Raw genomic sequence first — 17,029 nt, 5'->3', positions numbered from 1 at the left:
TATTCAGCTTTTAACTTAATATTATGAGTGAGAACTGCCTTTCCTTTCAAGTCAACTTCTAAAGAATGATGAAAAATTCGTAGTTCATTGATTCTAGTCCTATCACATAGCATTCAATCAATCAATCAATCAATAGCAGGCTCTTTTGTTTTGAAAAAAAATATACAGTTTTTAAAATTTTGTTCTAAAAAGCAATTCAATTGATAGTGCGTGGTAGCAGTCGGCAAAAGATGAACGGCGAATCAGAGATCTGAAGAATATCCTGTAACTTAGAAATAATAGGTTTGGGATAATAGTGCAGGGTAGAATGGAATCAAAATAATTTGAAAAGAGGATACAAGGAGGTAGGTGAGAAATAGAGTACAAGGGTATGAGGACAAAGAAATATGGAAGAGAGAAGAAGAAGAAGAGGCAGGAGGAGAAATTGATAGAAGAGGAAGAGATAAGTTTATCAATAATTGTGCAGAAAGCGTGAAAAATATAAGAAGACTGAGAAGTAATATTAGTAGGTGGATTAGTAAGGATAGCAGGAGAAGAAAAAACTGTAATATTTGATCTTTGATCTTAGCACATTGCGCCCTTATGTATGGACAGAAATACACATTCTACAGTATGGGAGATAGGTGATCGTAAATTGATGCCTCCACTACTTTGGCCGACTTCTACTGAGCACTGTCTAAGCGCTTTGTCTCAAAGCTAAGACAAACTCAGAATGTCTCAAAGCTGTGTTCACTCTACTCCAGTGGTGTTTAAAAGGTGGATATGAAAAATTGTGTGAGCTGTATTTGAAGCATCATAATATGTTCATGAATTGTACTTACATTTCGTGATCTGGAAGAACCATGGGATAAATTTGAATCGTATCGATCAAGTCTGTGTTATCGCAAATAACCCTGGACAACTTTATCTTCCTAATTTCCTGGAGTTGCTCTGTATCATGAAAACAAAAAATATACGGCTTGAATTTGCAAAATTCATAAAGTTTTTCCCTTACCGTAATTGCATATATTAATAATAGTTAATAGTTTTTTCATTACCTGTACATAAATGGTGGGCTTTTAATATCATTGTTCCATTTATGATAATATGCTTCTCTATTTATTCAATTTCCAATCAAGAAGTTCTTTCTCATTAAAACAATGCTATGAGATATGGACTTGAACTGTGTTACACCTGATCCAACTTTTTGATTAATTCATGAACCTTCTCAGATCTGAATCCTATACTAATTTTTCTTTAAATATAATTATGTCATGAATAGATTATGATCTACATTGGAATCCGCCAAGAGAAAAACAAAGAGGTAGACCGCCAAAACTGTGGAGCAAACAGGTATAGAGGCTGACTATACAGTATACTAAGAGCCATTACGTTAACACTACGTTTAACGCTGAACCACGTTTACTTGTAGAAATGGTTACATCATCTTCTATATAATAAGAGAGAGTAGGGTTGTGATTGTTCGTTTGTTCGCATCAAAACATGTCAACTTGTGGATTGCATACCGGAAGAACGGGAATGATTTAGATCTCCAAATGTTGCACATAGATTCTAAAAATATCAATCTCGTGCACCTGGAAGCCCAAATTTTTATTTTCCTTCTAGATTTTTCAAATTTATCTTTAAATTTTATTAATGGTACATTCGATTTCATTAAAAAATCACCAAATCATAAGGTCGAAATTAAAAAAGGAACATCTGTTTCTATATTGCTTTCTACCTGAAAAACATAGTTTTGAAACTTCGTTTTCCTGATGCAATGTTTAGACCTACACGTGGCATGGATTATTAATTTTTCAGCTAGAACAATTTTTGAGACAAAGTGCTAAATAAACGTATACAGTTTCATCAATGCTGTGTCGGCAATATGAAAACGCATGCAGTTAATATGTCTTTGAATGAAGGTGTTGTTATTTACATAAAGAAATTATATTCTTCCATTTTTATTTAATTAAAATTTCAAAATTATTCGAGCCCTGATTGAATGACTGACTCACTGTACAGTCAGTCGAAAATTTTAATATTGAATGAGGGGTATTTTGGCAAGCTGAGAAAAAAATAAGGTCATATGCACCTTTTCGTTATATCTTCAAATGAAAAATGAGTTTTGTGGGTTGTCAAAACTCCCTCTGAAAGGGAAACTATTCAACTTATTCTATCTTTTAGTAAAATAACAATGATCATCCATCCATGTTTCATCTCCTATACTATAATAAAGGAAAGAACTGGATTATAAACGTAGCCTATACAGATGTAAAGTATAGGGAAATTATGTTTGACGCTTATGTTTGTCAGAACTACTGGACTGATCAACTTGAAATTTTGCATATAGATTCTTGCTTAACCGAGGGTGGTTATAGACCAATTTTAAATTCTTCAAGATTTGATTACATCAAGTTTTCAGTTTGTCAAGTTTTCAATTATTTGTCATGCTTCCAGTTTGTATGGAAGCAGCAGAAGATTTCTCTTAAAAGGGAAATTAGAAGATAGGTATGATTGGGGTAATGATAAAAACAGGTTTTCCGTCACACCCAATATTTTTCCGCCATTTTGAATCCAACTTCTTTTTATAATATTGAAAGGTGGTCATACTGATTTACTTGAAATGCAGCATATAAATTCTTAATCAACCGAGGATTCTTATAGGCCTATTTTGAATTCTTCTAGATCTCATTACGTCAAGTTTTAAGAAAGACCCTTGCGAAGCACGGGTTACCTGCTAGTTTATTATGAAATAGTAATACGGGCTTTAAACAATCAGCTGAAATTTCTTCATTTAAGCAGAGTATCTTCATACAGGCCATAGTCAACCGCACGAAAATAATCTGATGGAAATTGGAACGGCTGAGTACCTTCTAATGATTGTAGAATCAACTTTTTTATATGATACATTTGAATGACATAATTTCAATACGAATTCTTATAACTTCTAATTTAAGTTATTATTTGATCATTTGACTTGAATTTCATAATATTTCGCTCTCATATGATATGATTAACATCGATTTCGGATTACAGAGATCGGAGATAAACTGATTTGAATATTTTTCCGCGAGGTGGGACAAAGACACCCCAGTCGACGTACCGTACGTACTTGAAGCTATAATATATTGTATTTAGGATTCCTAAAGTTGTAGTTTGTGAGGCGTACAGCCTCAACATTCAGCTTACTTTTTATTCAATAGTCCCACATCCCACTCTCACTTGTTTAACAGGAAGAACCAAAAATAAGGGGGATCTTTAGTTCATTCGGGGGAGGGGGGAGGATTGGCGTCTTAGACGTTGGGGGGGATAGGCACCCCTGCTCATATCAAATTATTGACCGAACGCAGTGAGATCTATGTTTTAACTCGGATTTTCTCTCATCTTTCTGTATGTATGTAATGCATTAACGGCAAAACGCATTAATAGAATTCTATGAGATTTGTCAGGAATATTTCTCATTCAACTGCATGTCGATACATACTCGAGGTTTTTTAAAATTATGCATTTTAAGGATAATATGAAAGGAAAAAGAATTTCCTCCATACTCTGATATCACTATAAATATATAAATAATCTACTCTGAAGATGGGATTCATCAGACTATAGAATTATTCATAATCAATAAGCTGACAAGTGGATTACACAGATGTCTGGATAAGCCGTATTTATTTCTACTAGTAGTTCTGTGAACAGTAGACCTCATGCAGTAATAAACCACAACCTCCTCCGGCTCCAGACATGCATCATTCGGCAAGCACTGAATGTTTAGCGTTCGGCGAACTATTCGTCTTCTATTTGCCGATTAACGAGCAGACATCTATACTCATGCGTGTATATATACATCGTTTTGGGAATAGCAAATATTCGTAAACTGAATGTCATCTACATGGATGTTGATGATGCTCTTCTTGCTTATCCTGCTTTCATAAATAAACCAAACTAACCCCTGTCAATAACTGCAGGCTATAGGACATGAAAAGCCCTAGAATTTCAACTTCAATTGATTGAAAATGAATATTTTTGTGGAAATTTTCAAAACATTTAAAGAATTCAGTTTATAATTCAGTAACCTGGATGGGATTGGTTATTATCTAGTTCTCATCAAGAATTGAATTCATTGAATGAGCTTCTTTATCATATTAAAAGTGATTTATATTAATACTTGATGATCATTCACAGACTGTAATAAAATAAAAATCTTATCTACAAATTAACTTAACCTCAATGTAGATACAAATCCAAAAACAAACACAAAAATGACACAAGCACCAAGCCGAAAGTGTGGATGAGGGAAAGTTTGCCTTTTGCCGAACATTCTTTCGTTTTGATGTGTGCAAAAGACCGACATTAAACGGGAAAACAATGAGCACGAATGCTCGCTGTTTGCCGAATACCAAAAATCAATCTACACTATTCGTGATTCGGCGAGTATGCTAGGTGTTCGCCGAATGCCGCATGTCTGGAGCTGGCTGGAACAACGAGCACGAATGTTCGCTGCTTGCCGAACAGACAAACATCCATCCACACTACTCGCGATTCGGCGAGTCGCTGCTCGGTGTTTGCCGAATGATGCATGTCTGGAGCTGGCTTTATACTATTCATCAGAGTAAATCCTGTCTGTTGGAGTTGGTGTATCGAAAATGCTAACATAAAAATAGTCAATCTCCTTCGAGACATACTGGCAAAAGGTCAGCTCGAGTTGAAAGCAGAGAAAGGTCTATGTTAAACCAGCTCCAGACATGCGTCATTCAGCAAACACCGAACAGAGACTTGCCGAATCGCAAGTAGTGTGGATAGATTGTGTGTGTCTATTCGGCAAGCAGTGAAAATTCGTTTGGTTTATTTATAAAAGCAGGATAAGCAAAAAGAGCAACATCAACATCGACATCCATGTTGACATTGATGGTAGATGACATTCACTTGATAAGTATTCGCTATTCCCAAAACGATCAAGTGCTCGGCAAACCACGCATGTGTGACGATGTCTCCTCGTTAATCGGCAAATTAATAGCAAGATGAATATTTCGCCGAACGCCCAACATTCGGTGCTTGTCGAATGATGCATGTCTGGAGCCGGAGGAGGTTGTGGTTTATTACTGCGTGAGGTCTACTGTTCACAGAACTACTAGTGGAAATAGACACGGCTTTTCCAGACATCAGTGTAATCCACTTGTCAGCTGATTGATTATGAATTATGTCTAACTTCCAGTAGTAGTTGCATGCGTCATTGCATGCAATTAATAATCCACTCGACAGCTGATTTATGATGAAAAATTCTATAGTCTGATTTTCAAGGTAATATTGGCGTTCGAAGGAGACTCCTTTTCCTAGACCAAAATACATTCTTCCGAGTATGTTTGACAATTGGAAAAATAATTCCAATTATTTTTGAAAAACTTTCTCACTTTCACCACCTACTTATCTTTTGAAACATAAAAGTTTCTAACATGTCGAAAATTTCATGTTTCATGTCTGGACATTGACTAACATAACCATTAATTTGGAAATAACTATTGGTCGGATAAAAAGGATCGAGACACCAATAGAGAGGCGACTTTCTCCCAGTTTATTCGATATAAAATTTTTACGCATTACGGCGCCCCATGATTCTGAGAGAAGTGATATTGAAAAAAAGAAAAACAAATCTTTGCGATGTTTCCAATTTTATCATGAAAGTTAAATTTCCTTTTAATTCTTCAACCCTGAAACTTTTTTAGCACTACTAGGACCATCGGGGACTATATTCTTCATCCAATTCTAACGTTGAATTGGAAATTTGAGAAAGTTGCAATTTTACATGATTTGGCAACCTTGTAATTTCTTGGGATGGAGGGCCAAGTCTCAACTTATTTCACACAGACTGTAGTACCCTTTTCAAGATTGTTTACTCACAACTTGTTTCGGCTATATGATGCCATTATCAAGACACATTATCTGCGTTTTATTTCAATAAATTATGATGACTTGACAATGGCATCATATAGCCCAAACATGTTTTGAGTAAACAATTTTAAGAAGGGTAGGATTTACTTGTATTTATATTTATTTATTCAGCGTATGGCAGATACACAACAAATATATAGCTCATGAGTCTCAAATGCCTAGATATACACTGTACATTTCCAAATTCTTTGAGATGCTGTGAAGTTTTCGATCAGGAGAACATAAGTTTGTCTGACCGCCATTATTTGCTAGTCCATTTAGGTACCCAATGTGCACCATGGCGGCGAACTAGCGTTACACATAGTTAAGTTAAAAAACTGATTGCTGGAACAATTTTGAGGTTAAAGAAGGTTTAAATGTTATTTATGAAGGTTAAAATCGTGTATTTATATTTTTATTCATATTCAAGTGTAGCCCTAACAAAAAAAACAATCATTATAGGTTTATGGAATCACAGATCACTGCTTCGGCACTTAATTTTTGGTCCAGGAATAATTTATTTGAAAATTTTGAATTTAGAAGGTTGACGTATGAAATAGAATAAATGAGTGTAGGTGCCACAGAGAACAATAAATTAAATCTTGAAAAATATGAGTGTAGGTATTCCACAGAAAACAATAAATTAAAAACATGCATACAATCCCCGATTTTCATTCTACAATCTATTTTCTTTATCAAACCAATTATTTTTGGGAATAAGGGATTGATGGAAGAAATGCCTTACTAATATTACTGTTACTTTTACAATAGCAACAGACAACACACAACTATTTTGCGTAGTAATCATTTCTGAATTTAGAACATAGGAGGCATGGTGGACGTGTTTTTGAATGTGTTTATTGTGAGGCAGTATCTAACCTGGAGTGAAAGATGAAGGCTGATTGGGCAGTTCATACCAGAACCGATCTCCGCGACGAATGTAGCTCATCTGGGTGGCGATGATGCAGGCAAATGTGGGTCCAATCATGCTTCCCGGCAGGGGGCGCTCCGACACACCACCCGACCACAGGTCCACATCAGATGGATGACTGTCCAATGAGAAAATTGTCATTTTTATCAATGGAGACAATATTATAAAGTATCGTTTCAAAACATTTTTTGTATTGGAAAATTGAAAATAATAACTGTTTTTAGTATCTCATGTTATGTTTGATGTTGAAAACGTTCAGAATCAAAGAGCCAGGTTCTATTGGATTAGACGGAATAATGTGTAAACAAAGTATGTTCTTGTTGATAAAGAGAGTCCAGAACAGGTTACTCTCAGCTACAGGCTATTGATTAGGGCAGTCCTGAACAGGCTACTTCTGCACCTGAAAGAGAATAAGCTCATCTGTGATGAGCAGCATGGGTTTCAGAAGGGGAAATCAACTAAAACCGCTACAGTTGCTCTTGTGGAAAGACTGATAGAGGAAATAGATTCAGGTAATAAGGCCGCTGCAATATTCTTAGACTTATCTAAGGCGTTCGATTGTGTCAATCATAAAATTTTATTGGAAATTCTCCAGAACTTAGGGGTAAATGAGGTCGAACTAAAATGGTTTGAGTCATATGTTGTTGGCAGGAGTCAATGTGTAGAGCTTACCACAGTAAAGGGCAACAGCATTGTAAAGATTAAGTCTGACAGAGTGCAGGTTCAGGCTGGAGTGCCCCAGGGCTCGGTGCTGGGACCATTGCTTTTTCTGCTTTATGTTGACCAACTACCCAAAGAACTGATGAATGGTAGAGCTCTCTTATTTGCAGACGATACGTCACTTATTTTCAGCAGTTCTGTGTTGGATAATCTCGAAATAAATGCCCACTTAGGGGTGCAGTCCATTGTACAGTTTTTGAATCTACTGAAGCTGACAATTAATAGCAAGAAATGTCAATACCTCCAATTCAAAAACAAACATAATATAATAGAAGATAGGAAGATAAACATTTTTGTAAATGATTGTCAACTTAATGATGAAGATCAGGTTCAATTTTTGGGTATTTTATTAGATAGGCGACTGACTTGGACTCCTTATATTGAAAAATTGTGTGCCAAAATAGCATCTGGAGTATTTGTAATGAGACAGCTTGCAAGGCTCAAAGATAAAAAGCTACTAATAACAGCCTACCATGGTCTCTTATTGTCGCATATAAGGTATGCCATCATAGTGTGGGGTAACTCTTCAAAGAAAAATATGGATAGAGTATTTAAGATGCAAAAGAGAGCGGTTAGGTGTATAGGAGAAGCGAATAGGCTAGATTCTTGCAGGCCACTGTTCAGGTCACTGGGTCTACTAACAGTGCCTAGCTTGTTCATCTATGAGGTTATTTTATTCGTAAGAGCAAGGAATTTGAGCCAAAATCTTGACGTTCATGACTACAACACGCGAAACCGATCTGACTATCACTTGGTGAGGCATAATAGTAGACTATTCGAGAAAAAACCAAGCTATACTGGTAGATTATTCTATAACAAGCTACCGCTCATGCTGAAAAGAATTATTGAAAATACCCAGACATTTAAAAATCAATTGAAAAAGTATTATTTTAATTGATGCAGCTTTTTATAGCTTACAAGAGTTCCTTTCAGATTGAACTAGCTTCAAAGAATTAAAATATGACGAGTAACTAGAGTAGGGCTGTATTATCGACTTATATGTTCACTTGACTATTCCGTAGGGATTGGTGATTTATACACTTTGACTGTTCTGTACTGTATGGAATTGAGTATTCATAAGAATGACTTGTCTTATACTCCCTCCTGGAATCTCCAAGACGAAATCTTAAAAAAATAAATAAAAATTAAATAAAATTATCAGTTGAAAGCCTGAAAGATTGTTTCACATATTATGGCTACTTCATCATGTAAACTATTATATTAATTATCAATTTTGGCTATATTTTTTCATAATTTTGAACAGATCAAAAGATGTGAATCAACCTCAAGTTTGACTGTTTCAGGACAGGTGACCACATAAAGCGCAAACATCTTTAAATTCCATCTTTGAGTTTGAAAATCGCTTTCCGGTTCGGAACCCACCTAAATCTGCAGGTTAATTTGTGTCTCATCGTCCTTCCTATAACCGACAGCTCAGAACTTTTGATATTGTCATCAACCTCGCAGAAGAAATGAAACGATATTTGCGTTTTATTCCGATAAATTATGATGGAAGAAACAGTACTCACTCAAAAATAGACAGATATCGGAAAACTGTTGTATTTGGCATTGTTCCAAACAACTCTTCAAAAGTTTCACCAGCTGGAAGACCACAGAATTTCCTGAAACAATGGGAAAATAATATTAACTCCGTTACTACTTTTTGTATGGTATTCCATTACCACTAAGAAAGTGTATTATTTGTAGATAAGATTCGATCAGCTCCAACAATTTATCTTGTTTATAATAAATATTGAAGGTTCGAAAGGTTAACATAATCGTAATCGCCATTGTAATGACACTTAAATACGTAACATTACTTATATACATAATTTTTTATTTTCCAATCATATCAGGTACAAGCAGGTGTTACCCGTGGTCTGTTGGAAGCACAGACAGATTGAATTCAGTTATATTCCCATGCAGATGATATCAAAAGTGTAAACATCTTGAATAATTTACAAATATCGGGGACCGAGCTTCGCTCTGGAGTAAAAAAGCATAAACAAAATATTACGACTGAAGAAATTATAATAACATTCATACAGAAATGAAATGTTATCTAATAACAGTAAATCAAGATTAATTCCCAGAGGAATGCAAAAATTTCCCTCACAAAGGCCCAGTTGCACAAAAGCCGGTTAAATTCTAATCCTGATTAACTCCACGTGAACCAAATCAGAGAAGACCATTTCAAAAAGATGGATCTACTGGAATTAATCAGGATTGAAAATAACCCGGCTTCTTTGCAACCGGCACTAAGTACCTGATTGAATGATTACAAAAGTTCAACAGCTGAGTCATAATATTTTGACACAGTCCCACACACATGAACTCGCTCATTCACTTCCATCACCAACAAACGACGAAATAATTATTATCAGCTGTTCTCCCAAGGATGAATAATAATCATCCTTTTAATGTCCTTCAGCGAGTTTTCCCAGGGATGATACCTAATGCAATCGAATCTTTATATTATAAACATATTATGTTCTGAATTTCGTGAGAATCGTTAGAGCCGTTTTCGAGATCCGGTGAATACAAACATTTGAACATATAAACAGAAGTTGCTCGTTTAATAGTATGGGATAGAAAAGCAATTGATTTGGCTTTTATCTTACGAAAACGTTGTATCTCAAAATTGAATAAATTTGTTCCAATCGTTAAAATGTTAATCAATTTATTAATGGAAATGAATAAAGTCCTGTAAACATCATTGGTGAATTAAGAATCTTAATGTTAAATTCGAAGTTAATCAATTAAGTATTTCAGACATTATGATGTGTCAGACATGTAATTAGTATCTCATAAAGATAATTATAAGCTAACTCCTTCTTTTTGTTTAGTATAAGAGATTCAGTGCTGCTCTTCACTTTTATATTCTCCAAGAGCATGTAAAATGAAATATAAATATGAAACGTGAAAAAATGCTCGTGTATCAAATATACCTGAACTCCATATAGCCAGGCACACCAAATTCTCTTCCTCTCTGCATATTGAATGCAACCAAATCAAGACCAAATCTATTGCCGGGCTTCTTTAATAGATGGTTTGTTACCTGTTCAAGGACAATAAAAATAGTTATGAAACATTCTATACAATTTGAAGCTTTTTCTAAAAAAGTAGCTATACTATTGTTATAAAAGACATTTCATTCGAATGTTTTCAAGTGCAATCAAAAAGCAGTTTGGTTTTCTCAATATTTTAAGAAATATTGTCTTATTCGTAATGGTTATTTCCATTTCAAATTGAACACATGCATTGAATCAGACATTATAATAGGCCCAATAATTTATTCGACCACAAAACAAAAATTGTACAATACGTCATTATCTCATTATATAATATTTTTGTTGAATGTTGTTTTCCATCACGAACTGCTTATGCAGTTATGCTACCGGTACCCGTGCGTAATTGAACAAGGCTATGAGTCTTGCCATGATGAATAGATTATACAAGGGGTATATAACCTTCCCACCTCCAATTTCAGCCAAATTTGGCTCCTAAAAAAATAAAAAAGGCAACCATGCAAAAGAATAGAAACGTCGTTATTGAGGCTGTCTGCGTCAAAATCCTACCTCACTGGTCTTCCCTCAATTAGATTACTTGATTATTTGACATAAGTTCTTACTAGTGAGGATAAATTAATCAGTCTATTTAGGTATTCTACTCGTAGTTGAATCAATATTCAAGAACTTCTTCAATTCATTTTTGAGTTTCAAAAAATGTAACAATGATTATCATAATTACTCGTAAACAAGTAAATATAATATTTTGACATTGATTACTACTTAACTCCTGTGTGATGGAATCGTCCATAGCTTGTGCAACTTGGTTCATCAATCCCATGAAGTATTCGTCCATCACTCCAGCACGGTAGAGATCGTATGGTCTTCTTATCAGATCGGAAAGTCGTTTTGATGCTGAAATATCCATAATTTTCTTCAATTGGAATAATAATGAATGAATGGATAAGCTCAAATGACAGCTCCTTCGTCAGATATTATATGAGAAGAAATAGATAAACATTTTTTATCAAATGTTTATTATAGCTTGTGAGTTCCAGTTGTAGGGATTTAAGATATCATTTTCATAGCATGAAATTGTTTTGATTGAAATCATTGCTCTAGAATGAATTTATCCATTTGCAGGTTTCTCTTTAAAATTACTTGAAAATAAGATGATAATTATTATTGAGATGAATATGTTATCAAGTAAGTAAAGAATTCCACCTCTTACAAATGATATATTAATTTAGGAAGGGAACAACAATTGAGTGTATTGAATTTTTATATTTGAGCTGTGAATTTTATCAGTGAAAATTTTTGATAAATTCAATTTTCAAACAAGAAATGCTACAGTATACCTTGTGTGACTTACCAATGAATTTGTGTGCTTTACTCCAGCGTTCGACCGCTGTTGGCAGCAGGGAATGTCCAAATCTGAATGCAGCTGCTGAGAAAGCATCAATGATATTTGGGTTTATCTCTGTGTCATATCCATCCCAATAGCCCTGCGACAACATTACCATAATATAATAGCATTTACTCCAAATAACTTTGATGAATACTTTTATAAATGAATATAATATTTATTATGGAATCATTACTCAAATTTTAACTCAGACAGTTTGAGTGCAATTAAATCTTAATGAATGAATGATTGAATTGATATTTATTTAATAGCTGATCAGTACTCACATCTTTTTGTGGGATAAGATCGAATTTCTGCATAACTTCCTTTCCTAGAATGATTGGTAGGAACTCATTGAAAGTGATGTGTTGGATCTCGGCTATAACAATCCTTCTTGACTCCTAGAATTGACAAAAAAGATGAAACAAGAAATTGCATAAAATTGATTCCACTTGATAATATCTCCAACATAAAGCAGAGAATAATTCAGTCTACTTATCTAGGACTTGGAGCATCATCATTGGAAAAGTCATGCATAATCCAAGCTTGTCTAAAGTTGAGTTATATTTCAGATGAATAAATTATTTCAATTGATAACTTGTATCTTTCAGGAACTCTAAACTCTGTGGCATCAGAATTTCTATTGCATGAATGTTTGCTAAAAATGAAGGATCTGAATTCGCACATACATTATATTCTTTGATGCACATCTCAAATTAGCACTGGAATCATGTGAAAGGAATTCCAATATCATTAATAGTGAACGTTCTATTCATTAGAGTTTTCCCTACATAATTCCATATTGAAGATTCTTGGAAGAGATAGAAATGAACGATTAAAATAGACTGAACTTTAACTTACTTGATACAGTGTTTCATCGTCCCAATGAGGATTAATTGTTGCCAGTTCTGCAGCTATGCGGTTATGTTCGCGAGCCATCAAAGTGTGCATGCATGTCAGGACGAGCTGTTCGTTCACTCTTATCTCACCTGCCAGAAAAATCAATTGAAATAATAATATTCCCATAGAAGAACAAATTCATAACTTCAACCCATTGAAATTTCAAAGCTTACATACAGTCCTAGAGAAATTACTGGATCGAATTCCATTTGATTAATATGACAATCCATGGTAATCCATCTAGTCACGTATACAGAATAGTCCAGGCAATGAATGCTCGAAAAGGGTAGGCCTATAGGGGGAAAAGTTTGAAAGGCAATTTTTGACCCTGCAGTTCTGCAACAATTGACAAAGGAAATCGGAAGGAATGTTTTGAACACAATATTTTTTTACTTTGCAGCCTTTGCCTTTGTGACCAGTTAGGTGTAGAAAATATCAAAAGTCCTCATCCCTACCCTTTATGCTGAAAGGATAAGGGTGGTTTGAATATTGCATTTTTTGCATTTCGCTCACACGCTTGGAACAATGCATTCAACCGTTATGACCTAAAGCTTGATAAATTTTCTACAATTTTTGTTCAGATATTCTGATATTCAGATGTTCTGATATTCTTATTCGTGATATTTTTGAGCTTAAAATTTAAGTGATTTTATTCTTTATTTTGTGAATTTAAAGTTTGTTTCATGTTTTTACAAAAGTTTACTATCAATCTATCCAAATTTAAAATTGTTTGTTTTATTCTAATCTATATTCTCAGATTGTGATTTGGTGTAGAAAATTGAAATGGACATAACCTATATATAATATTTGGACAATTTGAAACTAAATTAGGAAATTGAAAAAGTTTTGGGCAATAGCCTGTTTTTTCTTTTCCGATCATTGTATTGTTTGTGCTAACAAAATGAATAAATAAATAAACAGCTGTTGAGATACCGTATTCACTCTTGAAAATGTAAAACTGTTGAAATAACAGGTTTTCATCCAATTTTCTGCGGTTTCAGGGGTTATAACTCTCCAACAATACATCTTAAAAATTAATGCTCATTGTAGGTTTGTAGGAAATAAAATTCTCTCTGATTTATTGATTTTTTCCTTTCGTTGTTAATGTAGGGGGTGGGATTTCGAACCAATGTTCCGAAATCGATGTGTGTGTAACCAGAGAAGTGCGTGAGTGTTTGGTTATTTGAATGTATTGAAATGGGCCTTTTTAGAAGTGAAGTGAAGGGAGTTTTTAATGTGAGAGGAATAATTGATTTTATTGAATAAATGGCAGAATGTTCATTCACTATTGACCTGCCAGACTGACCGGCCTCAAAGCAGAACTGCGATGCGTTGGTTCTGGTGCATCCTTCATCGGGAACATCCAGCTTCAGCGGCAGCAGATCTTTCAAACCGTACTCAGAGAACACTGGATTCATGCGCAGCTGGCCTCCATATCCAGAACGCAAATGTCTGAAACAGATCGCTTATTGTAGCATTTGATCTGGTACTGCTAAAAAATGATTATATAATTGAACAGAACCACCGTTTTAAATGGAATTGTTTCCCAATATACGTATTGACATTCATTCTTGATCACAGAATAATAATGGAGTACCACAAGGATCTGTCCTCGGACCTTTGCTCTTTTTGTCGTACATTAATGATTTACCTAAGGCAACAACCAATTCAAAGTTAATTATGTATGCGGATGACACAACTTGTATAGCATCAAACGCTGATCAGATCACATTGGTAACTCAATTAAAGAATACACTTATAGAAATCAACGAGTGGTTTAAAGTGAATGGACTTTCCTTAAATTGCAGTAAAACACACCTTATACAATTTCGTTCCATACGCAATCAAACGAGGATAGACGAGACTCACCTTCCAACCATTATAGAAATAGCTTAATACTCTCCTCCTCAACTAAATTCTTGGGACTTGTAATCGACCAGAATTTTTCCTGGAAGGAGCACATTAAGAGTTTAATGAAAAAATTGAATCAAGCCTATTTTGTAATTTCAACTCTTTCCAACTCACTCGACAGAAACACATTATTGACCGTCTATTATGCATATGTTTACTCCCACTTGAGCTATGGCACAATATTTTGGGGTAATTCTGTAGACAGCCGTAGAATCTTCATCATGCAGAAAAATATATTGAGAGTTATCTGTAGACTGAGATCAAGGGACTAATGTAAAGCATTTTTCAAAGACCTTAACATACTCACACTTCCTTCCATTTACATTTACCAGCTAGTAGTTTTTGTTAAAGTAAATATCAATAAGTTCCAATTTTGTACAGATAATCATAAATATAATACTCGAAATAGAAATATTATTGCATTTCCAATCCATAGAAATGTAGCTTTTGAAAAAACTCCATTTTATTCAGGAATGGGACTCTATAATAGGCTGCCAACAGACATTCGAAACATTGAATCAGTCATTTTATTCAAACAGGCAGTCAAAAAATGTTATTAGAGAAAAGCCTATACGCAAACTCAGAATTTTATTCACAAGAAAATTGATTTTTTTATATATAATATATATCATTACCATCCTTAATGATACTTGACACTTGATACCTGAATAAATGTTTTATTATTTTGATTGTATGTATTATAGTATTAGGATTAGTATTAGTACTGACAAGTTACCTGTCAAATGGGATTATTCCCAAAATTGATGTAATGTAATGATTATTAATAAATAAATAATAATTATAAACTCCCTATGACTGTTTGCATTTCAATTCGGACTCTTTCTAAGATCTCCAACGGATAGCCAAGTTGATCAACGGTTAACCGTGAAAGATTGAAAAGCTGCCATTGTGAGATTTCACGGAAAAAAACACTTTAAATTAATGTTTTTGTCAATAATTGTTAACTCACCTGCCAAATTCATCGGTAACTCCATAGACAGTGTTTCCATCAATGACTCCAGTCAGTGTATTGTATGGCACCTTTGATCCTGAAAATTTGAAAAATTCCGATTCGAAAATGTTTTTATTCGATTACATTTGGAGTAATTGTAGATTTTATGAATAATAGATTTCAATTTTGAAGAGATTGTTCGACATAGACCCTCTCAAGCAATCCTATGGATCAGATTACTTGAAAAAACTGATTTTCAGAGCTTATCCATAGAGAAACAATAGCATAATAAGATCTTATGCTATTTTTTCTCCATGGCCTAACGTTCTGTGGCTTGGATGGTAAATAAATATTGAAATAGAACATTGCAGATTAGAAGTCTTACAAAGGAATACTGTAATGCAATAAGACGGAGCAACTTATTTTTTCGTAGAAAGTTCATAATTAAATCTGACTATCATACATAGTAGAAAGTTGCGCTTATGAGACAACGGCGGTCTGCGATTTATGTGTTGGTGTTGGCGAACATGAATATCACGAAGATGTTATGATAACCAGCGGTGAGGTGTGTTGACTCCACTCTCACTACCGGTATGGTACCGTTCAGCATCTGCTTCATAACCTGCAATAATTATTATTCCGACTCGTGCAATTTCTAATTACTAATGATGCTAATCTAGGAACAATGCGCATTCAAACTCATATATTGTTCAACGCTCAGGCAGAGTGGAGGCTACAACGTGCTGCATTCATAAGTGATAATAATAATTTGCAGAGAACGGTCCTGATCCACTGATAGATATTTATTTATTTATTTGTTCATACAATTACAAATCATAATGAATATGATCGGGATAGAACAACAGGCATAGCCCAAAACTATTCTGTTCCCAAATTTTGATAAATAATAAAATGTGCGGAAAAATAGGTTATGTTCTTATACTGAGGAAAGTTAAAGTTCAATTTCTGTCCAAACATATATATGAGCTAGAAATTTTGAATTTATAATGTTTAAAATACCAAATTATAGTCAAATATTGCACTTAATATCACCGCACTTTGAATAAATTAAGTTATTTCAGAAAATTTTGAAGCCAAAAATATACACGCAACTTTTCACTAGGCACAAACGCTGAATTATATTACATTCAACTGATAATATTAGAATGAAATAGAACTAAGTAATCCAGTAGTAGAGTGTATTGCATCAAATGTGGACGTTAGAAGAGGAACGACATGTATTTTAGCTTTGAAATTTGAAAATAACTCATATACAACGATAGTTGATGAATTTT

At 34.2% G+C, this 17,029-nt stretch overlaps 1 protein-coding gene across 1 annotated transcript in view; it reads right to left on the bottom strand.

Moving 5' to 3' along the window:
• Window positions 1-17,029, bottom strand: part of LOC111049592 (chorion peroxidase) — a 74,934-nt gene that overhangs the window by 1,821 nt on the left and 56,084 nt on the right. The window contains exons 8-17 of the mRNA XM_039420928.1: window positions 15,753-15,831; window positions 14,178-14,323; window positions 12,833-12,960; window positions 12,259-12,372; window positions 11,939-12,071; window positions 11,354-11,481; window positions 10,507-10,616; window positions 9,088-9,180; window positions 6,787-6,956; window positions 822-930 (exon numbers count right to left, since the gene is read on the bottom strand). Coding sequence (XP_039276862.1) covers window positions 822-930; window positions 6,787-6,956; window positions 9,088-9,180; window positions 10,507-10,616; window positions 11,354-11,481; window positions 11,939-12,071; window positions 12,259-12,372; window positions 12,833-12,960; window positions 14,178-14,323; window positions 15,753-15,831 — 1,210 coding nt within the window. The remainder of the gene's footprint in view (window positions 1-821; window positions 931-6,786; window positions 6,957-9,087; window positions 9,181-10,506; window positions 10,617-11,353; window positions 11,482-11,938; window positions 12,072-12,258; window positions 12,373-12,832; window positions 12,961-14,177; window positions 14,324-15,752; window positions 15,832-17,029) is intronic.

The sequence above is a fragment of the Nilaparvata lugens genome, chromosome 1 (genome assembly GCF_014356525.2).
Source record: "Nilaparvata lugens isolate BPH chromosome 1, ASM1435652v1, whole genome shotgun sequence".
Taxonomy (NCBI): domain Eukaryota; kingdom Metazoa; phylum Arthropoda; class Insecta; order Hemiptera; family Delphacidae; genus Nilaparvata; species Nilaparvata lugens.
The sequence above is the reverse complement of the archived record's forward strand: the minus strand, read 5'-3'. Positions and strand labels throughout refer to the sequence as shown.